This window comes from Crotalus tigris, unplaced genomic scaffold (assembly GCF_016545835.1).
Source record: "Crotalus tigris isolate CLP2741 ecotype Arizona unplaced genomic scaffold, ASM1654583v1 scf7180000018809.685583, whole genome shotgun sequence".
NCBI lineage: Eukaryota > Metazoa > Chordata > Lepidosauria > Squamata > Viperidae > Crotalus > Crotalus tigris.
This window is the reverse complement of record NW_024097207.1, coordinates 373553-400582: the sequence shown is the minus strand read 5'-3', so window position 1 is coordinate 400582 and position 27030 is coordinate 373553. Positions and strand designations below refer to the sequence as shown.

Here is a 27030-nt window from a genome sequence, read left to right as displayed (position 1 = left end):
TGCCTTCAAAACAGGAATGCATTGAAACATTAACTAACATTAATACAAATTTTGGCATTTCCACTTTTTCCTGCTGTTTGGAGTTGAACAATTGCAAATGTCTCTTTTTTGTACATACATGGGGAAAAGTGTATGTAAAAATCAGGGGGACTTGTAAAGCAATCTGATCTAACCTGTCTGAGAATATGGCACAGCTTTAGGGCTTTTTTTTTGCCTGGGGCCCAAACTATGCCTTGAACTGAGTCCATCATACAGCTACTTACTGTAATTGCCAATAATAATATGGAGGAGGAGGAGGGGAGTTTTCTGGCTTAAATACTGGAAAATACTAGAAACCTCTCCAGCAAGTTATTTTTTTAATTGCGTATTTTTATTGTTTTACAAATCACAGCTACATTGGTTCATTTAAGGAAGGCATGTCAAACTGCCAGCCTGCGGGCTGGATGCGTCACGCCGAAACCACACCCACCCCATTGCCGGCAATGGGGAAAAAGTCCTGATACATTGAGAGTTTGACATGCCTGATTTAAGGAGTGGAGAAAGAGGACTGACTTAAATCCACAGCAAATATCCTAATTGGAACATAGCTATTTTAATTTTGGGAAAGCTAGAGTATTTTAATATTCTATATTATTAGTGGCTAGATGTACCTGAGATTTGTGTGTGACAGATTCTTATTAGATTTATATATGGCAAGGGTGTCAAACTGCCGGCCCGTGGGCTGGATACGTCAGGCCAAAACCGCGCCCACCCCATTGCCGGCAATGGGGAAAAGATTCTGATACATGGCACAACGTCATGTGACGTCGCGAGTTTGACATGTCTGATATATGGTATAGGGAAAAGAATATTTTTTTCTGAAAATGTACAATCTATTTTAGCATATGTATTTTTAGTTTTCAGATATTGTTTTACTTTAACCAACAAGGTACTGGATGACCTCTGGTGGTAACAACATGCCATGTTTTATAATCATGCTTCCCCAATAAGCATTTAAGCATTCAGCTGGGCAAATCCTTTGAAAAAGCTGCATAGGAGCGCATACAAAGCATCTCTTTTTCAAATGGTAAGCCAGTGTTTCCAGGCAGTGAATGCAGTCTTGTGAACCTAGGAAAAGACATGTGTGTCTTAACCATTTGTAAAGAGTTGTGGGATTGGCACACTCCCCTTTGCATTTAAGGATTTGCATAGCTCACAAGTATTCTATAAGAAAATGACTAAATACTTGCGTCTTTGCCCACGATTCTTTGAAGTATTCAGAAAACCGGATTCCTTCCTAAAGGACTATTAGTAAAAGATAAAATTACTAAAAGAGTATTTAGTAAAAGATAAAATTGAAAGTCCATGTTTTGGGTGAATTTTTAGTAAATCACTTGCAAGAAATGTTAGATTTGACCTGCTGAAGATAGAAATTGCTGGACTTTTGGCACATAAGGAAATAATAAATGATGGATCAGCTCATTACTTAAGAAGCAGATACTGATCCTGAGTCAAAAGAGTCAATAAGACAAATCTGAGAATTGATAATCTTAACAGAAAACAGGAAAAATGGAAAATAGGAAAAGAAAAAGTAATAGTAAACTCAATGACAACTAAGGTAACGTTGCTAAGTTAAAAAAATCATTTTGTACTTTGTTCATATTATAGACAGAATATCTTCCTCACTTAGACCAATTGTTAATATATGGCTATGATAAAGTCATAGAAAAAGGCACAATTGTGTTGCAGACAGGTGCTAGATCTGTGTTCCTGCACATGTGGAAGCACTTTTCGGAGAATGAATGTTGCACAGTACCAATTAGAAGTGACCGGAAAAATTGGCACATCTGCATATTGTTATATCACTAATCCATATCAGAGGCTTAAAGAGGCAGTAAAGAATTCAATTATGTCATTCCAAATGAATGCATTTGCAGCCTTATGTTGCCAGATGATTAGATTTAAATTACAAAACCTGTTTTCTAAAAAGTTTTAAAAATCAAGGAGACCATTGTTATAGCAGACTGTAGCCTAGTTTTACAATCTGCACAAAAATGATGTTAAAAAGAAATGTTTCAAACCACACATTTTGGGGGAGTGACGAATGCATGTTGCATCAAAACCACCTAATTAAATTATCCTGTCACAAGCACAAGAAAACAAAAGTTGTATGACACATCAATGACAATGCTTATGAAAGATGTGGCTTATATGCTGATTTACAATTTCAGAACAAAGATTTCTAACAAGCTCATTTCCAAGAAGCATAGTCAAAACAGTTGGCAGCTGCTATTTTAAAATAAAATAAAATAAAATAAAATAAAAACCAGAGCTGGTGTTTGAACTGAACAAACCCCTGATTTAGATTTATAACAAATACAGGTAATCCTCAAATTATACTGCTAAGTGAGAAATTTGTTAAGTGAGTTTTACCCCATTTTATGACTTTGCCACATTTCTTAAGTGAATCACTGCAGTTCTTAAATTAGTCACATAGTTGTTAAGTGAATCTGGCTTCCCCATCGTCTTTGCTTGTCAGGTTGCAAAAGGTGATCACATGACCTTGGGGCACAGCAAGTTATAAATATGAACCAGTTGCCAAGTGTCTGAATTCTTATCACATGACCATGGGGACGTTGCAATGGTCATAAGTGTGAAAAATGGTCATAAGTCACTTTTTTTCAGTGCCGTTGTAACTTCAAACAGTCACCAAGCGAACTGCTGTAAGTCAAAGACTACCTGTATAGTTTTGTCCATACAATGTTTTAGACAAGTTGTTTCAGATGCTAAGATTTTTTTTTGTGATATAAAAAAGTCTGTTAAGTCTGGTTCCAGAAAGCAAAAAGAATAAAGCCTCACCTTTGAAAAATGCTGAATGGAAATAATATATTTTAAAACTGTCTTAAATCAGTTGAATCATTAAGATGTTAGAGTTGGTGCCACTAACAAGAACTACTAAAAGGAGGAGCAATGAAAACAGTTGAATTCAATTCATCCAATACACAGTTGAAAAACTGGTACAAGTTCTTGGCACAGGCATATTGATTAGTACATTTAGAGCAGACATGCCAAACACAAGGCCCGAGGGCTGGATGTGGCCCGTGAAGTAGTTTCATGTGGCCCGCGAAGCCATCCTGGAAAGAGTGAGGGAACGGCCCCCGCTGCCTTGGCCCTGGCCCAGGCCAGCCCTGAGCCAATGTACAATTTTGTGGTGGCCATCTTGGCACTTGCCCCAGTGGACCATGCTTTGGCACTTGCCCTGGTCCTACCCCCTTCTGCCAGAGACCCTCAGATCTGTCCCACTCCTGCCCAGGCCCCCATAGGCACCCTTGACGTGAATGATGTAGAACTGGCCACGCCCACCCAGTAGGCCACACTTACTTCACGCCCACCAAGTAGGCAGCACTCACTCTGGCCATACCCCCCCCCCCAGGGCAACCGCAATGCTGATGCGGCCCTCAGTGAAATTGAGTTTGACACCCCTGATTTAGAGTGTGTCAAGAATTATTAAGAGCTTTGTGGGATGACATTCTGCTTGGCATCAGCATTAGCAACATTCTTTTGAAATTATGTGTTAAATTAATCCATGATGAATGCAGATATACATTTGAAATTTCAGCCCCAAGAAGTTATCTGGTGACATGTAAAACTATCCTGTTTCATAAAGATTTAGAAGTATTTTCCATTCTATTTGTAACAACTTTGGGAAGTTTTGGTTAATGAACATCTCAGCATTCCTGGCCCCATTTTATCAGTTTGCATAATCTGAATTAAAAACTATCAGGATTTTCTGTCTCATTCAATTGCTCCATATTAGTACATTAGAGGTAGTCTTTGATTTATAACCATTCATTTAATGACCATTCAAAATTATAACAGCACTGAAAAAAAGTGACTTAGGACCGGTACTCAATCATCACAGCATCCCAAAGCTTACTCCACAATTATTTTTGTTGGGTATTATGGTTGATTTTGATGTCATAGAAACTAATTTGATGTTGAATCTTATAACTGCAATAAGCTGCAAGATTATTGGTGGGGAAATATTGGAAGAAAAATTCTTTGCCTACTATGGAAGAATGGATACTTAAGGTGTCTAACTTAGCAGAAATGGCGAAAATTTCCGCTTATTTGAAGGACCATTCACAAGAAAAATACATTTCGGTCTGGAGAAGATGGATTGATTATATTCAAAAGAAATATGAGACTGAAAAGTATTATCTTGCGTATGAGTAGATTTTAGGTTATTATTAATAGTTTAATATGATTGAATTTATATTATTTTTAGTGTTATGGTTTAACTATATTGTTTTTAATTTGTTAATATTTGTTTTGAAAAAAGAGTTAAAGTATGTTATGGTTTGGTTGTTAGAATAGGTGGGTAATGTTAGATTGTTTATTTGTTACCCTGTAATCACCTCTGTGAAGTGGGGGAGTGGGGGAAGGGGTTTGGGTTATATTGTATTAAATTTGTAAAACTTTTAATAAAAAAAAATCATCACAGCATCCCCAGGCACATGATCAAAATTCCAGTGCTTGGCAATTGGCAGGCATTCACAATGGTTACAGTATCTTGGAGTCATGTGATTATCATTTGCAATCATCCAGCCAACTTCTGACAAGCAATGTCAATGGGGAGATGTTGGATTTGCTTAATACCCATGGGATTTATTGAATTGCAACAATTTGCTTAATAACTTTGGAAAAGGTGGTTGTAAAATCAGGCCCAACTCACTTAAATAATTGCTTTGCTTAATAACAGAATTCTGGTCCCAACTGTGCTTGAAAGTCAAGGAGTACCTATATATACATGGAATCTATTGTTTGGCATTTATTTTTTTTTAAAAAAATGTTTTCTGGACGTAAGTCCCCAACTTCTGCCAATTGGTTATATTTTTTTTTTGTATGACAGAGTTGCTATGTCTTTCCTCTTATGCCCATTAAATTGTTCTTTACCTATTATTTAGTAATATTTTTAGTTGGTATGTATTTATATATGGACTACTGCAAATATCTGATTTCTAACATTGTCCACCTCTTACCTGCTTTTTATTATATATTCCACTTTAGTACATTTGTTCCTATATTACTTATGTTTAATTGAAATAAACCCGAATGTTAGCTTTAAAAATTATATATTGTATTGCCTGATTTTCACCTTATTTATACCTTTAATTTTAATCTTTACTTTCATAATTTTTATTTCTAATTTTTCCTGCGTATTTCTATGCTACATTGTTCTAGCAGCTTATTTTTTGATACTTTGAAACCCATATTTTTTAAACAATATAAAATTTGACTAGAGTATCTTAAAATATTTCACAAAGATGAGACTACAGTACAATAGGAGATAGGTATTTCTCAAAGAAAATGTTAGAAATTTCTTGAGCTGTTAGTTTGAAAGAGCCGAAGGGAATATATTTTCTTAACTGGCTTCCATTTACCATTTTCCATTTTCTTGTAAAAATGAATTATAAAGTAACAAGTATTCATTGTATTTTTAATTGGCATACCACAACTTTAAAAACCAATCACTAAACTGTTGTCCTAAATTCCTGAAATATGGTTTTATTGTTAAGAAATGATAAAACCTTAGAAAAGCTATTCATAGCAATCTGATACCATTGTTAAGAAACAGATGATATAAATGGATTGATTATACTTTATTGATGACTTTGTTCCTACAGAACTTATAACTTGGATTTTCAAAAGATGTTCTCTTTACATTATTTGTATCTTACCGATTTGAATCTTTCAACTTGAAAACCTGAGATTTTATAAAGCACAGCTTGAGAAACTGGATGCCAGGAGCAAATCCCCATTCCTATGCGTATTTTTCTCAAACATCAGTTCAATGTATACCCACCTGGCTATGCCCAAATTAGGGTAGGGATCTACTGATACAACCTCATTATGGCAGAAAGGGAAGGGAAAGGAGTAATAAATACATATTCACTCACAAATGTACATCTCTAGATTGAATTTCATATTTTTTTATTCCCCATCTACATCAGAGAATGAAAACAAGCACTATTTCACTTGGGGAAACAACAATATCAGTGCCAAATCTGGCTGCACCCCCCCGCCCAAATATTTGTCCATTTTGAAAAGATTGGTTGAACATAACTCATCCTAACCATAGCTATTCCACAGTAAGGCTTAAATCAAGTATTCAGGTTGTGAATATTAAATACATCAGGCAATTAATCTCTTCACCTGCCTTATTAAGGCATTTGAAAACCATCTTCATCTCTGCAGTACTCATCTGATCATTTGAGGGTTTTTTGCTGTACTAATGTATTTAGTGTCTAACCCTTAGAAATCCATTACTTTGGAAAACATGAAATACTTTGCGTTATGTTCTTCAGTTAGAAATGCTGCACCCTGGAAAATAAAGATATTGGAAGCATCATCTACTTCAATTTAACTGACTCCCACAACAATTATGTCTAAGTCTACAATACGACTTCCTAAAAAAAAAAATAGTTTGGCATCAATCAGAAGTGGATTTCAGCACATCCATAAAAAAGCCCGATAGAGCAGATAAGTTCATATAGGGCTATGGAAAACATTTCCTAAATTTCTGAAGTATCATGGGATACTTATTAGGAGCAGCAATTGAGTCAGATCAGCAAGTCTGAGGTATTTGATGTACTTCCTCCCGCAACTTCAAACTGCCTTTTTCTTTTGCAGAGCTAAAGAACAGCAAACTTATTGATGTTATATCATCCTTGGACAGCTCATAAAAAGTCTGCAGCTAACACACAATTCCACCTGCTGTCTAACATCTCCCAGCATCAGAAAGATTTTTAAGGGCTATTAGTGACCAATAATAAAAATAAAAATAGTTAGAATGCACCATATAGACAAGAGATTATCTTGTTCTACCTGAATCTGATTATACAGTGCACAACACATTTTCATTATCCTGAGATAAATATTACCATGGTTTTACCTAGTATGGTAAACTCTAAGGACTGTATCGTATCACGCAGGTGATCTCACAATTCTGTAGAAGATCTAGATTTTTCCTGACTGTTCATCCAATTACCTACTAGCAGTTCTTCTACATATAATTTGTTTTACAAAACAAAGTCTTGTAAACATTTATATTTAGCTAAACATATTTATCCGAGTAGTCCTTGGGTGTAAATCAGTTGCTGGTAGCTGGCTATATATCATACAAAGTAATGCAACTCTTCCTAATTTTAGAGTGCGTATACCTGAAAATAGGATAATAAAAACATATATTCTCCACATTTGGAGATGGGAGAGGAAGGAGAATCATAATAGTTTATTCTCAGCATAATGCACATCAGAAGATTTAGCTTAATTTTCCTATTCTTTAAGATGTAGACCTATATATAATAAACACAAATGATGTTTCAAGTTTTACAGTTCTTTTGTCAAAGGCATCTTCCTAGTGCCTCTAAGAAAACAAAAACAGGCCACTATGAATGTTCCACTAGAAAACAAAACAAACAAGTAGTAGGATTTGCTGATAAATTAATAAAGGCTTTTATCTCCACAAAGATGTTCAGTTATGGCACAAGTGATAAGAGGTGTTTGCAAAGCACCAGCCAAGGGTTAAGGTTAATAACCCTTCCTAAAGGCATTCATTCCACAAGAACCAATCTACCAAATTCTTATTCTACTACAATTGTAACATACATCTGAAATTCAGTCACTCATATTGGACATTTCTTATGCATTCAACATTTTTTTGGTTTTGAGTATAGGACCCATAGTCATATCCTTCACGTTTTAAGACTGTTACAAATCTGAATCTTTATTGTTCTGAAATGATAGAAACTTAAGACAAAAAGCTCCAATTTTCAGTCTCAGAAGTGTGTGGTTCAATGCCCTTTTCATGTGTAACAAGGCTTCCTTTAAAAATAAAAGGAAAAAAAAATGACTAAAGTTCATAAGGATGTGAACGCAATCCTTGGTTTTGTATCAGTGTTTATAGACTGGGCATCACAAGATCCAGCGTTCTCTTCACAGCTGCTCTTGCTATGATGCTTGGCGATCCTTTTGCCATTCCACAAATTCATCAAGAAGAACAGGCCCTGGAGGGAGAAATGGCAATTACAAACTGCAGTACTTCAGAGGAAATTCAGACCTTTTGGCAGTGGCAAAGACAACATATTCCAAAGTGGATGATCAACCATTCTTTTAATTGATTTGTTGTGCTTTTATGCCATTTCATTCATTTTGACTCTAGGACCTAGGAACTCTGTGAACAAACAAGAAAGCAATCTACTATCGTTACAATCTTAGGCAAGACATTTTTTTTTAATCCAACACTGAAAATTAAGAATTTTTTTGACACAATTTTGTGATTTATGAGTGGGCCTAATGAGGAAACATGTCCTAACATGCAGCTTAGACTTTCTTCCCTCGTGGCTAAGAAATATTCTTTGTATTTTTGTAGAGCCCTACAATGTTAGCTTGAAATATGCTGACATGTAACTATGTTAGTTTTATTTTTAAAAAAAGCAGAAGCAGAAGGCAACACAGGAAAACAATTCTCGAAACAATTATCTACACTGTACTACTCCTGAGAGAAAGCATGGAAAGTGGACATTAAAGACAATATTAACCAAATTTTATCGACTCTACCTCATGTTATTTGCCAGTATACGGTACTTTGCAACTACATGGCCAGTCTATTGCTAGCAAAGATTTAAAAAAAAAAATTGGAAAAATGTTTGGTTTTTTATTTTAAGCAGAGCAATAGATAATACTTCCATTTATGGAAAAAATAGGAATACAATTTTCCCCAATTTTTACTGCTAAAAATGAACCATAGCCCAATTTATCCACTTCAGAATTAGGACTTGTCCATGCATTTGCATTGGATCTTCCATTAGTATATATTCAGAATTGGTGGCAACTATATATTTTGATTATAAGCTGACATATAGGGCCTCCTGTGAACAGAGATTATTAACCTTTCTAGCTTTATCCCTCCCTCTAAAATAGACATGTCAAACTCGTGACATCACGTGACGTCGTGCAACGTATCGGGAGAGTTGTGCCATTGCTGGCAATGGGGTGGGCGCGGCTTCCGGATGACACGTCTGGCCCGCGGGCCGGCAGTTTGACACCCCTGCTCTACAAATAATGACAAGTAGTAATAAAATTTTTAAAAAATATTCTTTGTAGAACTACTTTGCAACAAGATTTATCAGGAAAAAAAAGACTGAAGACAAGGTATATGCTAAAACTGCAGTAAGTCAGCTTGCAGAATGAGAGCTACAGATAAATATAAACAGCAACACTCTGCAATAAAACGAAGGCCCTCTTTGCTGGAAGACTCTTGAGCCACTTATACCTCCAAAAAACCTAAGATAAATAAAAAGTAGCAAGCATTTTTATACTATATTGTTCAGTTAAAGATTTATTTCATCTGAAATTTGAGAAGAAATTCATTCTCTCACTCTATGCTTTTCCTTAAGGCAAAATTACATCCACCATCTATCTATCATCTATCTACCTACCTACCTACCCCAAGACTTATAAAATACATAGATTATTAAGAAGATGGTGGGATTTTAATTAAATGCCCTAAATGAAATGGAATGCAGGTAGTTCTTGATTTACAGCTGTAAGTGGGCCCAGCATTATGACTAAGTTGTTGAGGTTGTTAAACAGGCCACGAGACTACACCCAGACATTATTACTTTTGTGGCAGCTGTTAAGTGAACAATGCGGTCATTAAGCAAACACGGCAGTCATTAAGGAGTGAACTCATTTTTACCAACAGCTGTTTTTTTCTGGAAGTAAATGCTGGAAACTGACAAAAAAAAAAAAAAATCATGGTCCCAGGATGCTGCAAACAGACATAGTTGATTGCCGAATGGCAAAATGCAATCATGTGACCGTGGCCAGGTGTGTGTATGGCCATTTTAACTTCAAAAACAGGTTGTAAGTAGTTCTAGGGAGGATCATGGTAACTTCAAAGTTACTAAGCGACTTAAGTGAAGACTACTTGTATCTAGATTCCTTTCACTCAATATTCAGGCTTGGGCACAGAATAGAAGCTACACTGATTTCTCTGTGGATTTTTTGTCAGGATGATGAAAGGAGGATGAAAGGCTGTACTTGACCTATCAGTGGTACTCAATACCATCAACGATGGTACCTCTTTAGCTTCCTCCAAGGGTTGGAGACTCAATGGCACTGATTTACACTGGTTCTACTTCTTAATTAGATGTTCCAACTGTGAGGAGGGGCTCAGTTCTGAGTCCCAAAGGTGCTTTTTCACGAGGCAACTGGACTTTCTTATGTTTCTTTGAAGACATTTTGCTTCTCATCCAAGAAGCTTCTTCAGCTCTGACTGGATAGTGGGGAATGGAAAGATTTATACTCCTTGCAGACAGATGGTCATTTGCATTCGTTTAGTGAGTTGTTAGTGCTACCTGGAGGCTTATCTGTGTCTTCAGGGTCACCTGAATAGTGCAAATGTGTGTGGAGACTTCTTGGAACTGTTGAAAGCACTGTGTCGTAGACTGGAGATAGATGTTGTATCCCTCCCCCTCTGTTGACAGAAAGCCATTCAATTTTGACATATGGCCTCTTTGACCCCTCTTTCAAACCAGTGGTCCTCTCTGTCCAAAATATGGACTTTGCTGTCTTTGAAAGAGTGGCCTTTGTCTTTTAAATGCAGATGGATTGCTGAATCTTGTCCTGATGGGTTTGCTCTCCTATGTTGTGCCATACGTTGTTGTTTTATTTCCCCAATTTACAGATCTGCACATGGCTCACTGCATTGTACTGCATATACCATGTTGCTCAGTTTGTGTCTGGGTGTTTTATCCCTAGGGTGGACAAGCTTCTGCCTTAGTGTATTCTTGGATTGAAGTGTGCACACATGTTGTGTTGGTTGAAAAACCTCCTGAGCTTTTCCTGCAACGTAGGGAATGATTACGTTACTTCATTTATTGTTTTCTTGGTCTGTTATGGAGGAGCTCCTGCTGGGTCTTTTTTTGACATTTGATGAAGGCCCCTTTGGGATAGCCACAAGTTCTGAGGGCCTCCTTGATGTGTTTTAGTTCTTTGCTCCTCCATAACAGATGAAGAAAATAATAAATAAAACAATGTAGCCATACACACTTACAGCTATTAAGACCAAGACATGTGCAAAGTAATGCATATGATGTCTACATTTAATGATTTTATCACCTGAATGGAAAGAAACAAGGACTTATAAAGATAATATAAACATATTTGAAACGGCAATGCTAGATGTGGTATAGAAAGAGACTTATTCTTTTTTTAGCAAAACAACATATCAAACCACAATATTACCTAGTCATGAAACACAGGCATGCAGAGTCCCATAATTCAAAAACATTCAATTCATAAACCATCCTAGTATAGTTACTATAGTGCTATTGCTTTTTGACTGATTCATACAGATACAAAAAAATCAATTAAACTAGGCTTTGAAAATTTTGTATATCCTGAAGCACCACAGAAATGAGTATGTTCAATAAGTAATGAATAAAGCTCCAAAAGGAGATTAAAATGACATATGAATTCAGATTAAATTTATTCTTTAGGTATCCTGCACTACTATATTCTCCATATTATGGAAAACTGAAGAAGTTTAAGAATATCTTTCATTATAAGTAAAATATGTATCCATACATCAAAATATGCTGATCAGCATGCATGAAACATTTTTGTCTGATAACATTAACAGAGTTGGATGCTATTATTTTTATATGTGAGCCCAACACTATATCTCTCTAGAGCACGGATATCAAACTTGATCACGGATATCAAACTCATGTGATGTATCATGAAGTTTTTTTCCTTTGCGGAGCTGGGGTGGATGTGGCCTGCATCCAGCCTATGGGACTGCCAGTTTGATACTCCTGCTTTAGAGGATCTAAATTAGTGATGGCGAATCTTTTAGAGACTGAGTGCCCAAACTGCAACCCAAAACCCACTTATTTATCGCCGGGTGCCAGGTGGGTGTGGCCCACTGGGTGGCCATGGCTATGGTGGTCATGGCAGATTGGGTGGGCATAATCACCTCGATGTTGCTGGTGGGGAGGGATGCCTGTGGAGGCTGGACAGGAGATCCAGGGGGTTTCTGCCAGGTGGGGCAGTGGGCAGGGGGCTTGTCCTGCGGGGTGAGGCGAGGCAAGGCAGGGCAGGGGTACCATTGTCACAGGGCAGGGTGTGGCAGGAGCAGGGGCGGCTGCTGCCTGACACCATCAACCTCTGTACACAGAGGCCAGCAAGCGCATGGGTGCTGGGATGCATCTGGTCATGTGGGACCTCAGCAAGTTAGTGGGCGGCTGGTTGAAGAGGGACGATTGCCATCTCCAGGGCATGGCCTGTGTGCCCACAGAGAGGGCTCTGAGTGCTGCCTCTGGCACACATCCCATAGGTTCGCCACCACTGATCTAAATAATACCCAAGTATAATATTGCATTAATCTGAAAAAAGAGCATTCCAAGCTCAAACAACCATTATGAATATTCCAAGAATGACATGGGTTCGCATCACTTTGTATTCTGAAAAACACTAAAATTTTAGGGTTGTTTTTCCAAAGATACACTGAATAGTTAAGGTGCAGCAACTTTTGTTTCCATAAATATGTTACAGCAAAGTTTTTTGGTGGAATATTACAAGCCGGGCTGTTTTGTTCCAAGCTTGAAATAAAAGATGTTCCATGACACCTAAACCGATATAATTACACCTAAACTGCCTATTTATGCTTTTTTTGTTTTCATGTGAATATTACTGATTCAATCTCTTTATAACTGTAATGAAAACTGAAACCTTTCCAAAATAATGAATATAGAATACTCACATGCTCCATCTTCATCGTAGTTGCTAAGATCTGCATGGACAGTTCTACTGAATTCTAACACATTGTACCACTGATCTTTGTTAATTACTTTGTATTTTGACTGCTGAAGAAAAATAAGAAATGTCACCATTTGATATACTGTGCCATATGTGACAAGAATTGTATACTTTCAAAATAAAGAGTTTACAGCACATCAAGAAATGCTTGAAGAAAAAGTTTCCATGTGAATTTAAACAATTTAACTTGACTGTAATAACTTGGTTTTAGTACACTAACAAGAAACATCAGTGCATATACATCAGTCATCAAATTAGTGGCATAAAAATGTTGTAGATTTCTACTTTAAATTTCTAACTATCATTGCCTTTATTTTGAGAGAGACATTTGACAGAGAATAATGTACTAAAATGCATAGATTTATTCTGAATTCAAAATGTCTATTGTAAGTGTGAAAACATAAAAATTAAAAAGCATAAAAAATTGCAGAGTATAGTTAGCATAAAATGTGTGAAGGAGGATTAAAACATCAACATGGTTTGATTTTTTTCTAATGTATCCCTACCTCCAAGTATTGGTAAAACACTGAAAACAGTGGCCATGTCCTTCCAAGAAGAAGTGCTAACATAGATTTTGCTGTGTCAATATCAAGACTTCGCTGATCTTTATCCTATACAGGTTCAAAAAAGTGCAATTTAGAAAATGTATAAAAGCACAATTAAATCATTATTTTCTTAGACGATTCACTTACCCTTGCAAAGTCAAATGCATATCTGTAGATATTCTTAAATGTTGAAATGTCATTCAATTGGGATCGCAAAAAATCAAATTTACTTTGCAGCTTTTCTGTACAGTCACATCTTAAATAAAAAAAATAAAATAGTTACATGTCAAATATTTGGGGAAAGGAAATGGATGTAGGTATAATTGAATAAACAGGCTATTAGACTCCAGGTGTCTCAAGCTTGTGACTGCATGTAATTTTTTACAGCCTACAATGTCCCTAATCATACTTTTGCTTGTATATCAAATCAGAAATTCTCTATTGTTTAGTACATTTGAACATACTATTTCTCAATTTTGAGCACTTCTCAAAAGACAAAATGAAAATGGAATAAAATCATTAATTATGATCTGGATTGTATGTAGTGCCTTAGATGTGCAGCTAACCTGGGATAGGGCTATGGTTTTTTTAATTTAATAAATTTATGTTTAATGGCAATCTGTGATATTCTTCATTTTCTAAATGTTTGCCTTAACAGACCATTTTGCGTTAGTGAATGAAAAGGCTTTAGTATTAAGGCCCTGCTTTCTGCCTTTTTTCAGGTTCAGGGCAATATTAATGTAATCAAATACAGAAAATGATGCATTTTCTTACATATGTAATCATTCTCCCTTTCTGTTCATTAAACATTGCAATTTAATGGTAGCTTTTGGAGGAGCTCTGAAAGTTACATCCAAGATATTGGAGGGGAGGGGGGAGGAATAACACAATTAAACATTAAAATAAATATTTTTTTTAAATTAAACAATTAAAAATTAAAGTTGTTTCAAAAATTCAAATGCCTGCATTGTATAAATGGATACCCTGGGAACAACTTGGGAAGCTGCTCTATTCACAACACCATAACAGGTACAAGAGCTTCATGATCCCAATATCTAGCCAGAAATGACTAATGGATGCTAGCCCTGCAGCTTTCAGTACCACAAGTTAACTGTAACACCAACATTGAAAGATAATCTTGCTTCGACTAGATACAAATATGATATATACAGATCTCACCACTTTGTTTTAGAATTTTGAAGCGAATTTTGTTCCTATTCTCCTATTCCTGTCTCAATCAGAATAAAGCTGGAAGGGACCTTGGAGGTCTTCTAGTCAGCCCCCTGCTCAAGCAGGAGACCCTATACCATTTCAGACAAGTGACTGTCCAGTCTTTTCTTAAAAACCTCCAGTGATGGAACGCCCACAACTTCTGATGGCAAGTGTCCCAGAAGTTAATTGTCCTCACTATTAGGAAGTTTCTCCTTAATGCCAGGTTGCTTCTCTCCTTGATTAGTTTCCATCCATTGTTTCTTGTCCTGCCCTCTGGTGCTTTGGAGAGTAGGTTGACCCCCTCCTCTTTGTGGCAACCTCTAAAATACTGGAATACTGCTATCATGTCACCCCTAGTCTTTTTCTCTAAACTAGTCAAACCCAAATCCTGCAACCATTCTTCATGTTTTAGTCTCTACCTTTAATCATCTTAGTTGCTCCTCTTTGCACTTTTTCCAAAATCTCAACATCTTTTTTGTAATGTGGTGACCAAAAGTGGATGTAGTATTCCAGGTGTGGCCTTACTAAGGCTTTATAAAGCGATACTAATGCTTCATGTGATTTTGATTCTATGCCTGTTTATACAACCAAGGATTATATTAGCTTTTTTGGCTGCTGCCACACACTACTAGCTCATATTTAAGTGATTGTCCACTAGGACTCCAAGGTCCTTCTCACGGTTACTGTTTTTGAGCCAGGTCTCGCCTAATCTATGCTCGTACATTTGGTTTTTCCTACCTAAGTGTAAAATGTTGCTTTTTTCCACATTAAATTTCATTTTGTTGGACAGGGCCCATTGTTCAAGTCTATCAAGATTTTTTTGGATCCTGAGCTTGTCTTCTGGGGTGTTGGCTATTCCTGCCAGCTTAGTATCATCTGCAAATTTGTTGAGTTCCCCTTCTATTCCCTCATCTAAGTCATTTATGAAGATGTTGAAGAGTACTGGGCCTAAGACGGAACCTTGTGGTACCCCTCTGCTTACTTCCCTCCCTGCAGATGTAGTACCATTAAGGATGACTCATTGAGTATGGTTTGTCAGCCAATTACAAATCAATCTGGTGGCGATGCTGTCTATCCCACATTTTTCTAGCTTACCAAGAAGCAGGTTGTGATCTACTTCGTCAAAGGCTTTGCTGAAGTCCAAGTATACTATGTCCACAGCATTTCACTGGTCTACTAATTTAGTCACTTTGTCAAAGAATAAAATAAGATTGGTTTGGCATGATCTGTTTTTAACAAACCCATGCTGGCTTTTAGTTATAACTTTATTTGTTTCTAGATGTCTGCAGATCTGTCTTTGTCTTCTCCAGTATCTTCCCAGTGTGTTCTCTGGGAATAGTATAATTACCTGCTCAAAGGATTTGCACAAAGGTACTGCATGAGCACCTTTGTACATGCTCTGAGGGATCTTTCTGTGCTCAAATCTGAAGCACTGCACATGAGCTGTCACAAGCTAGTATCTTCAGATTAATTTGAAGGATGTAACATACAAGCAAAGTTAATCGTATTTGCAGCATTTTGATAAATGAAAATGTTTAGACGTATCGAAGAGAGCTTAAAATAGAAGTTCTTACTGTAATGAAGTCATCCCTTTTAGCCACTCTTCTTTTGTAAAAAATCCCATGCTTTCAGCCTCTAATTTCCAGGCTAAAACTAGCATAATAATCTGTAAAGGAATAAAGAAATAAAAGTAGGCTCGGGGGGGGGGGAATCAAATCTACAAGAAACATTTTAAACAATGGCTGGCTGCAAAAGTTGTTTATCAGTCCAAATCTCTACTCTTTTCAAATGTGTTGGGACTACACATTTGAGGATTTGCAACCTTGCTGACGCTAAATTTCCATTTCTATTTAAATATTTAGTTATTTAATTCAGTTTGTACATCGCCTGACTCCCAATGACTGTGAGTGGTTCACAAAAATATATATAAAAGTATAAAACAATAAAAGTACAACAAAAGTAGAAGTTGGCAAAACAAGACAGCAGCAAATACACATCCACTTCTTGAAGGTGACTAACCAAAAGGCTGGGCAAGAGACAGGTCCTTCAAGGCCTCCGAAAAGCAAAAAGAAGATAGCCTCGTCTGAAGCCTCTGTATGAAATTATACCAAAACCTTTTATGTTCTACCCTCCATAGCATTAAAATATTCTGCAGGAAGTGCCTGACCCTACCTTTTAAAAAACTTTTTGAAGTATTCCCATTGTTTTAGAATGCCATACCCCAGAAATGCACTGGGGATTCATCAGGTACCACCGTTTCGGAGCCATTAAAACAATCCATCAAAACACATTAAATATTACAAATACTTTTGGAGCCATTAGAACCATATTACTGATAGATACCAATTAATAGTAGGTTTTGGGTGCCCATCATTTTTTTTGTTCCTGATGGTATACTACATTTGATTATTTTTATATAGTACTTGGAGAGCTATTAAAGATCTTTTCCTACAATCTTAGGAAATCCTCCACTTAACCATGAAACATTAAAATGATCACAAATGGGCTCTGGAATATGCAGTGGCACTTATGTAGCTGAAACACTTTAAAATACCTGTCGTCTTTTTCTAGAGTCATGCAGTGCTCACTATAGCAGAATCCCAAGAAAAGGTATATCCAATTTAAGCAATTGGAGGCAGGTGTTAGTTAAAAATAAAAATTGGGGATTTTCACATTTCGATACAAACTGCTGCATGGTCCTACTTGGTAATATGGTGAGTGCATGTACCGTATTTGCATTACACATTACTTTGGTAGTCTCTTAAAGTCAAAGCTGCAGGGCTGTAGTCAGATTGTTTTGGAAATTATGCAGCAATACTTGCCACCAGCTCCTTAGTTTGAAAACTAAGGGAAAGTCTGTGATTGTTTGATCATTTCATTGTAGGTGTTAATCAGTGAGCACTTCCCATCTAAACTCTCAAACCAAAATGCTCCCCAATTATATTTCAACCAGGAAAACTGATTAACATAACAAATACCACCCAATGGCAGTTGAGATACTCTACAAGGGCCTTTCCAACAGGAAATAGAGTGGTCTCTTGGAGGGACCCAAAAATTTGTATCCTCAATTTTAAGTCTGGCTGTCAATTATACTGCTAAAAATGTTTGGTTCTATCATAAATGTAATAATTAGAGTGTATTGCTATTTATGTGCTGATTAGTTCCTTGCATTGATTACTGTCAACCGCTGTAAGTATAATATATATTGGAGCATCTGTAAGGAGAAATAGATACTTAAGCCTTCCTACACATTCTAATATCTTCTGTTGTTCTCTCTTTGCATATTATTAACTTTGGAAAAAAATATAAAAATATAGGGGTATTATACAGAAAACAGTGCAAGGAAATTTCAGCACTTTAAGATCTGCTTACGCCCAAATGTATTAAGAAATTATAGGATTCCAGTTGTAAAACTGAAATATTTTTTAAAAAAATCAATTTTTTAAAATTGTTAAAATTTGCTAATTTGTGACAGTAATATTAAGAGTAGAAAAACACAATGTAATCAAACAATGGACAATATTTAAAGGATATTACCCATTTTGTGGCTTACGTTTTCAGGTTCAACACCAATATCTTCACAGAATTTTTCCATTCCTTCAGGTCCTACAACTTCATCATCACCTTCAAAGGAAAAAAAAGGCATATCATGCTATATTAATCTGTCCCTGCCTCATTCAGTAGCCAATCATAGTCAAAGCTGGAATATGATGGGAAGCCAGCAGAGAGAAGCAGCAGACTCTGTTCTCATGAGTCACTTCAGTGTTGCATATAGTTTCCTAATTACACCATATTCCAAATGTTTCACTGAAATCAGTTTCCTGACGATGATGGCAGATGTTAGCCATCGAAGGCTTGTTTTTATTTATTAAAACCTTGGTGTTTTATTTCCTGGTGATCGCTTCCTTTTTTACTGAAATGTATGTACCCAGGAATCGCTATTCTTCAATTTTTAATGTAAAATTGGAAGTGTCTTGGCGACGTTTCAACGAAGTCTCATTCGTCATCTTCAGGCTGGTGTTTTCAGCTTCGTACTTCGAGCAGCAATGTGTGGTCTTAGCTGTTTCTTCCTTTTAACTGCCAGTGGGGGTATGAACTGATTGGGTGGGAGCTTGGCTGTGTTCTGATTGGGTGGAGGTGTGTTCTGATTGGTTAGGGGCTTGGCTGTGCTCTGATTGGCTGGGGGGTTGGCTGTGCTCTGATTGGCTGGGGGGTTGGCTGTGCTCTGATTGGCTGGGGAAGTGTTCTGTTTGGTTGTGCTCAGGTTAGTCTGAGTTGCAGGGGGGTTTAAGATTTTGGGCTGCCTTGCTGAGTTGCCCTGCAACTCAGACTAACCTGAGCACAACCAAATAGAACACTCCCCCAGCCAATCAGAGCACAGCCAAGCCCCTAACCAATCAGAACACACCTCCACCCAATCAGAACACAGCCAAGCTCCCACCCAATCAGTTCATACCCCCACTGGCAATTAAAAGGAAGAAACAGCTAAGACCACACATTGCTGCTCAAAGCACGAAGCTGAAAACACCAGCCTGAAGATGACAAATGGGACTTCGTCGAAACGTCGTCAAGACACTTCCAATTTTACGCGGGAGAAAACCCGAACAACCAAAGACCTACATATATATATATATATCTTCTTTAACAATTCAGGTTTCTGCAGCGTTACATTACATTTTCTAACATAAAGAATGTTTTCCTGCTCTGAATATGTATTCCTTCTGTCCTGGATAAATAAATAAATAATAATCTCATACCATTGGACATTAATGGGTTTAATTTTGACCAATCACTGTTTCTCAACCCAACCTGCTTTTCTGAGAGGATGAAATACTTTGTATCCATGTTCATAGGAATAAAAACAAAAAAAGGTGTTTTGACTTCATAAAAATGTATTAAAGTATTCCTCTGCTTTAACTGGTAGGCATACTTGGACTGATCAGGATGGTCTAAGTCAGGGGTAGACAACCTTGCCTCTTTTATGACTCGTGGACTTCAATTCCCAGAATTCCCGAGCCAGCTATATTGACTCAGGAATTCTGGGAGTTGAAGTCCACGAGTCATAAAAGAGCCAAGGTTGTCTACCCTGGTCTAAGTATTCAACTACAGTTTGCTTAAATGGGGTTTGTTGAATAAGCAACCATTATTGTGGATAATATATTTTGTTAAGCCATAAACCTTAGTTTGCAAACTTCCTTGGATAGATTTATACCATTCACCTACCTAAAGCCAAACAAATCACAATAGATATATATTTAAACAGATGTGATATTCAACAAACCAGGTGAAAAATTACAACATAGCTCAATATGTAAACAACAGAATTTCACACCTGAGAAACTCCCGTGTGTTCTTCCCTCTAAATCCCGGATGTCAAACTCGCTGTGTCACGTGACGTGTCGCAACGTATCAAGACTTTTTTCGCATTGCCGGAGCTGGGGTTGGCATGGCCTCTGCATGATGCAACCGGCCCACGGGCCGGCTGGCACCCGTTCTAACCCAAGAACACTCTCTCTTTTAAAGTAATGTGCTGACATCATTCCCCATGTTATAGTTAAATATTTTTAAACAGATGGTTAGTTTCACATTAAAGAGGAAACATACAGAGCACAGTCCTAGTATTACTAAGTAATTGCATTAACCATGCATTAGTTTCATACCTGCATATTCATAAAACCAAGCCAGGCACTTCTTGCTTGAAAAATGCTCCTCACCACTTATTACTTTATTGGAAGCTGGTGACCTGCAATAACTTAAATACATATTTAAAAAGATGTTGGTAAACATACTATTACTTTAAAAATCCCCAATTATGGCTTATTAATAGATAACATTATCAAGAAAATATTTAAATTTGCAGCTTTAATTTACTATTTTTATATACTTTCTAGGGAGCAAACTACCTTTTCTTTTGAAGTACAAAAGTGATGTCTTTTTTCCCCTTTTCTGGATATTCTCACAACCCATTCTAAAGTTTAAAGAATTAATAAGCTATGTCATTTTATTCTGTCAATAAGTTTTTTTAATCAATTTACAAAACATCTTGGCATAATATAAATATAATTCAGAAATAAAAGCTCCTCACAAAACTCTTTAACAAAAGTTTCAATAACTTTTGCATGTAACAAGTGGATTCCACTTGGAGTAGATGATCCTAAAGGTAACACTGGCCCAAACCAAGTCATATAAGCTTTTTTAGATATCTGCTGTCAATGTGGCCAAGAAACCTCCCAGCAACGCAACTTCTGCAACACAATCATTATTCTGCTAAACTAGGTAAATCTGTAGGTAAACAGATGCATTCTATGACACAGCTGCAACTTCTTGAATGATTCCTGTGCAGTAGTTTATATTGCAGTAGTTTAAACGGGAGATGACAAAGTTATAAATCAGCCTTAGCACCTCTGGACCATGCAAGGATGCAACTGGAATACCAAGTAAAGATTTTGAAAGGATTTTAGGTCACAACTGCTATCTCCTGCTCCACAAGGAACCATGGCTCCAAGAAAACCTCAGATTAAATACCTGCTACTTCAGGAAAAGTCAGTCAGATTAGAATACATGGAAGAGTTCATGGATTCAGAGTTCCTATACCAACAAAAGCTCTGCCTTGCTGCAATTCACTCCAAATCTGGCACCTCATCCACTCCCTTATACCCTCCAGGATAAAGATCTAAAGCTAGATATCATCAGCACATTATGAAATGTATCTGCAAAATGATAATCTCTCCAGTGGGTAGGTTTAGATATTAAATAAAATGGGCAATGGGGCTGAATGTTTGAACGGCCCCCACTGAAAGCTCAAGGACTGGTACACTCAATCAAAACTGACTGGAAACACATTCAGGAACGAGCAAAACCAGTACAGAACTAAGGTTTAATCCCCAAACCATACTGGTGGTCCAAAATTATACCAAGGTGATGGGTACTGAATGCTGAAAAATCTAACAAGTCATCTGTAAGAGTAGCTGATGCAGTTTCCTTCCCATCCCCAGGTATAAAACCCAAATGGAAGGAATCCAGATAATCCTTTTCATCCAGAAACCTGTATACTTAAGTCCAACCATCTTATTAAAAAAGGTACAGTATCTGCCAGTAATTATTTAGGGCAGCCAAGTGAATGATGGCTTGAGGAGACGTTATACCAGCACCTTCCTGAAGGTTGGTATCATCTCCTTCCTCAAGAAGACACTCACTTCCTGCATCAATGTTTTAATTCTTCTGGCCACATATATCAGGCAGGAAGAGCACTGATATAATTTGCAGGCAACTGAGCTCATCCCACAGAGGAACCAGTATGCTTGCTCAGGAGTTAGAGGCTTGAAGGAATCTCAGATGATCTTGCAAGATGTTAGGCTTGACATCTCATGAGATCATGCCCATGACAAAATGTTTTGATAATTATTCCACTCCTAGATATATTAGTATAAAAGTAAATCCTATCAAATTCAAAAGGTCTTAGCATTTCAATTTGACAACATATTCCCTATTGAGATAGATGAGTCATATTTTAAAGGCCATGTAATATGTGCCTGTCTGCAGAAAGTAATGTTTTAGTATAACTGAAAGTCTATATAGTCTAGATGACATTCAACATTCATACCCAGAACTAAAAATATAAGCCAAAATTGTACTATACTGAACTATCAGTTGGAAAACATCTAAACATTTGATCTATTGTGTTTTGAGCCTCAGAAGCATTTGGACAAATTGCTTAAATGCTATGAAAAACTGAGAAAAAATGGGCACTTGCACCTCTTAGAAAAATAACGGGGTGATGCAATTTGTTCTTTACTGGTACAGAATGCCATACCACAATAAGGATCTTAAGTAATAGGAAGCAGATTCCAATTAAGGAAACTATCCTGCAGTAGAAGAAGTGGAATGAAATGACTAGTGAAGTTTCATTAGATGTGTTCAACCTGAGGGTGGACTGGAGAAATCTGTCAGGACTTTTTAATTTGTATTCCTATAGAAAGTAGGACTGAATGCAATCTTATACATAACACTTAGCAGCTATAAAGGCAAGCAATTAGAAAGATAATTGAATGTATTAATTTAATTCATTTTACCTGCCCTTGAGTGACTCAATATTTACTATGCTTGTGATACAAAACTGAAGGCAAGTGTTACTACCATTGAAAAGGCTGGCAATTGTAGCTCACGGATGCATTTATATTGTAGTCTTCACAGTATATTAAGTAAGTTAAAATGGCTGCTATGACAAATAATAAAACACATCATTTATTAGAAAGAAAACTGGAAAAGTTGCTTCTTGCTATCGCTTCCATTTCTACAGGATATTATTTACTATCTAATCTTTTGGTGGACATTTCCAAAAAAAGCACGAACATCTTTCATTTGTTAAAGAATATCTGGCTACCTGAAATAACCAGTGCTATTTAAATTTTTGCAATGCTTTTTATAATGAATTGTAGGCAGCATGTTGCAGAGAGCTATTCTCTTCTACTTTAAAACAATACACTAATTGTGGTTTCATTTCATCCCTTTTTCAAGTAACAGTAAGCTAAAATGAAGTGCAATTGAATGTAGAGAACATCATGGCTGCATCTGCAATCTCAGGTGTTACTATTTCAACGCATCCTTTTCCATTAGATATGAAACATCTGTCACACTATTATATATGATGCCTAACAGGTTTCATTATGCTCTTTCAACAGCTAATATTATCTTTGGTCCGAAATATATACTTTCACTATTGATTGCAGCAAGTTTTAATTCTGCAATTCTAGAGCTATGGTCCACGTAACAGTTTAGTTCAGTGGTTCTCAACTTTTTTAATGCCGCGACCCCCAACCGGTCGTAAGTCGAGGACTACTCAACCGGTCGTAAGTCGAGGACTACTCAACTGGTGCAGCACCATTTGCAGAATGGGACTTTTGGGGGGCTCAGCAGGGCAGAGACAGCCTGGAAAATTCCTATTGGCTTTTGAAAGCCAATAGAATTAGACTCTATTCAAGAGAGTCTATTCTATTGGCTTTCAAAAGCCAATAGAATAAAAGGGAGTAGCACAGCTAAGGAAAAGGGGAAAAAATGGCGGACTGCGTTGTTTGGCGACACCTGTGAAATGGTCGTTCAACCCCAAATAGGGTCCCGACCCACAGGTTGAGAACCACTGGTTTAGTTGGTATTCAGGGAACAGGTAGAACATGTTTGAGATTCTAACAGCACAATTCTGTGATGTATATTTAAAAGCTGTCACGCTGAATTTAACAGTATTTGCACTCCTAAATAAGTAGCAGCTGTAGGAGAGCAGAGGGAGAGAACAGTGTAGTTACCTTTTTTATAGTAGATTGAAAAAGTTGTGGTTAGACTTTGGGGTGGGCCAATGTGAACAGAATTCAACTTTTATATTATCATTTTACATTACATTATCAATCAACTGGCTAACATTTCTGCAAATATATGCAATAAATTATATTTTTAAATAAAATACTGATTCATTACCATACAATATATAAGCAGAAAGATGAGCAAAGGTGTATCAATGTAATCCTTTTTAGTGTAAATTTTAAGATATTATGTCAAAATCTAGACTTTAGCTACCTTTTTAAAATAATTTGTCTCTAACAGTGTTAAAAGATGAAAAGTCTAAGAATTTTTACATATTTGATGGAAAGTAATTCTTTGAACTGGAGGCTAAACCATATAAGGAACGGCTACTGGAATTGCGTATGTCTAGTTTAATGAAGAGAAAGATGAGGGGGGACATGATAGCAGTGTTCCAATATCTCAGGGGCTGCCACAATGAAGAGGGAGTCAAGCTATTTTCCAAAGTGCCTCAAGGCAGGACAAGAAGCAATGGATGGAAACTAATCAAGGAGAGAAGCAATCTAGAACTAAGGAGAAACTTCCTAACAGTTAGAACAATTAACCTGTGGAACAACCTGCCTCCAGAAGCGGTGAATGCTCTAACACTGGAAGTTTTTAAGAAGAGATTGGACAGCCATTTTTCCGAAATGGTATAGGGTTTCCTGCCTGAGCAGGGGGTTGGACTAGATGACCTCTAAGGTCCCTTCCAACTTTATTATTATTATTATTATCGATCATCGCACAGTCAGCCAGATGTTCAGACTGGATTTGGCATTTTGTCTACCTATCGAGTCCTTACTCAGGACCTGGGATAGGCAGATGTGGATGTTTGATGGTATTACAGATATCGTCGCAGGATGGAAGCAGTTCCTAATAAGGCCGCCTTTTGCAACTGACTAATAGCGAATTTGTCAATGCCAATTATTATTATTATTATTACTATTATTATTATTATTATATCTTGACTTGTATTAGAAAAGTAAGGGGGACAGAATAATAAGGGTAAATGGACATGTTAACTTTTTTTCTCTTCAATTATGTCCGATTCTCAAAGACTGCCAATCCCCCATTTTCTTGGCATGGTTTTCCAAAGGTTGTTTGCCATTGTCTCCTTCCTAGAGCTGAGAGAAAGTGACTGGCCCAAGATCACCCAGTTGGATTTGTGCCCAAGGCAGAACTAGAACTCTAGGTTTCCCAGTTTCTATTCTGATGCCTTAACCACTACAACCAACTGCCTCTCTACAACAGAGTAAAAACATAAAAAAGCACATAAGATGGATGTTCCTAAGCAACTAGTAACTAAGAATAGAAAACTCTAGTGGAATATAATTGCTTTAACAATCTTATGTAGAGGAGGGTATTTTGTGAACCTTGGGATTGGGCAAATAATTCCAAAGTACTAGGAGGCACCCACAGTGCCCAATATTAAATCCTGGAAGGTCAGTATTTATCAAGACAGAAAATTTCCAGTTAAGAGATAGTGAATTCTGTCTAGCTTTCATTCAGTTTATATGCCAACTTGCTTCTCCAACCCGCTAGCAAAAATTTAAACAGAATACGTACACATTCACTTTTCAGAGTAGGTGGCATATAAATTTAATAAGTTGTATGTGTGTACATACACACACAGAGAGAGATGTTTATGTATAAATAAAATCAGCTGAAGGTGAAATTATGCTACTCTTTCCTAACCAGCTTCCTTACAGACATGTTGGGCTGCAACTCCCATCATCATAAGGCAACATGTTCTATTTCATCCTGTCCATAGGCACCTGGAGGAAGGATAAGCAGGGGAGGGGCAAATAACACATACATCATGATGTCAGCAAGCAAATTACAGAATTTATATACTTGACTGGATGCCATTTCATCCTTCATATAACACATGCTGTTATTTTAACACCATGTGGTTTGTTGTAGATACCACCATAGGGTCTGGTTGGGGGAGATGCCTTTACTATTCTCCATTACAAATCATCCAAGATTGTGCAATCACTAGTGCAGACCAAGCACACTAGAGCTGAATGAAGGCTCCTTGAAACATTACTGTCATTATGTAGAGTAACGTTCCCCTATCAGATGCTCACAGGATGTTCATGATTTCAGCTCCCGAACAACCCAGCCAGCAAGGGTACTGAATGTCTTGCTAACGTGTGAGTTTAATCCAAAACACTTGGAAAGCAGCACTTAGGAGAAAGTTGCTACAGAATCATCAGTGAACCTACTAGCCCTTCAGGCAGTGAGCAGCACAAAGAAAAAAAAATTATCCTAAGAAATGTTCAATTTTGGCCAAGGAAGTATGAAAAGCACACTTCTTAAGAGGCTAAGAGAAAAAAAAAAAACAAAAGACCATGGAATGAGAGGCAGCAATTATGTTATAGGCAGATTCAACTTGGGGGGGGGGGGATGGCAGTACCTGACATCTCTATCCTTCCTTACCTGTGTCAGAAAAGGTGACCAGCAATTGAGGGGGGGGTGAAGGAAAGGAAGGTGCCCCCCTCCTCAAATCAGAGGGAGGGCCTTCGGAGATCAAAAAGCAGGCGCTCGTCATCGCCTTCCTCGGGGGCTCAAGCCGCGTCACCCATAAAGGAGACTCCCCCTCCCCCGACTGACCCGGTTGGGCGGTCCCAAAGCTAGGCCTGTCCCGCCGCAGATGCAGTACCTGCTGATTTTACATTTCTTGAGGCCCGATTCGTCGCTCGCCTGCCCCGAAGATTTGCGCTTTTTTTTCACGGGCATCTCCTCTCTTCCCCGTACAGCGGACCGAGCAGAAGACGAGGCGAGCCAGGCCCTCCAGCGTGCCCCCCCTCCTCCCGGGTGATGAGAGGGCCCGCCGCCGCCGCCTCTTCCGTCCTCGGCTGTTATGAAGAAGCAGCGGCTCTGGCTGCCGCCGCGCCTTTTTCGTTCTCCGGCCCCTTCCTTTTCCTCAGTTTCCTGCTACCGCCGGGCCTGCCAGGGCAAGCGAGCGGGAGGCACGGACCGTTCCACGCTGAGGTAGAAGCAGCCGCGGCGGCAGAGAAGCCGGCAAGGCACAGAGGAGTCGCGAGCGCGTTTGCGCCGCCCCGACACGAAG

The 27030-nt window shown here is 37.7% G+C and overlaps 1 protein-coding gene across 3 annotated transcripts; it reads right to left on the bottom strand.

Moving 5' to 3' along the window:
• Positions 1–5956: 5956 nt before the first annotated feature.
• On the bottom strand, positions 5957–27030 carry DCUN1D5 (defective in cullin neddylation 1 domain containing 5). 3 transcript variants are annotated; one of them, XM_039356273.1, is made up of 8 exons: positions 26620–27030; positions 20285–20376; positions 18163–18248; positions 16199–16290; positions 13560–13668; positions 13374–13478; positions 12812–12911; positions 5957–8048 (listed from the first exon to the last, which is right to left on the bottom strand). In XM_039356273.1, the coding sequence occupies exons 1-8, from the start codon at positions 26694–26696 to the stop codon at positions 7993–7995; spliced, it is 717 nt and encodes a 238-aa protein (XP_039212207.1). In that variant the 5' UTR covers positions 26697–27030; the 3' UTR covers positions 5957–7992. The 3 variants fall into 3 exon arrangements, with proteins under 3 accessions (XP_039212207.1, XP_039212206.1, XP_039212209.1); XM_039356272.1 differs by having other exon boundaries at positions 12812–12914; positions 26620–27025; XM_039356275.1 differs by having other exon boundaries at positions 12812–12914; positions 18178–18248; positions 26620–27019.

Excerpts from the sequence above, each read along its gene's own strand:
- DCUN1D5 (XM_039356272.1), bottom strand. The coding sequence starts at position 26,696 with ATGCCCGTGAAAAAAAAGCGCAAATCTTCGGGGCAGGCGAGCGACGAA. Across the intron at positions 12,915-13,373 it reads TGTTTTACCAATACTTGGAG|CAGTCAAAATACAAAGTAAT; the intron begins GTAGGGATACAT and ends ATTTTTCTTCAG. Across the intron at positions 8,049-12,811 it reads CTACGATGAAGATGGAGCAT|GGCCTGTTCTTCTTGATGAA; the intron begins GTGAGTATTCTA and ends TTCTCCCTCCAG.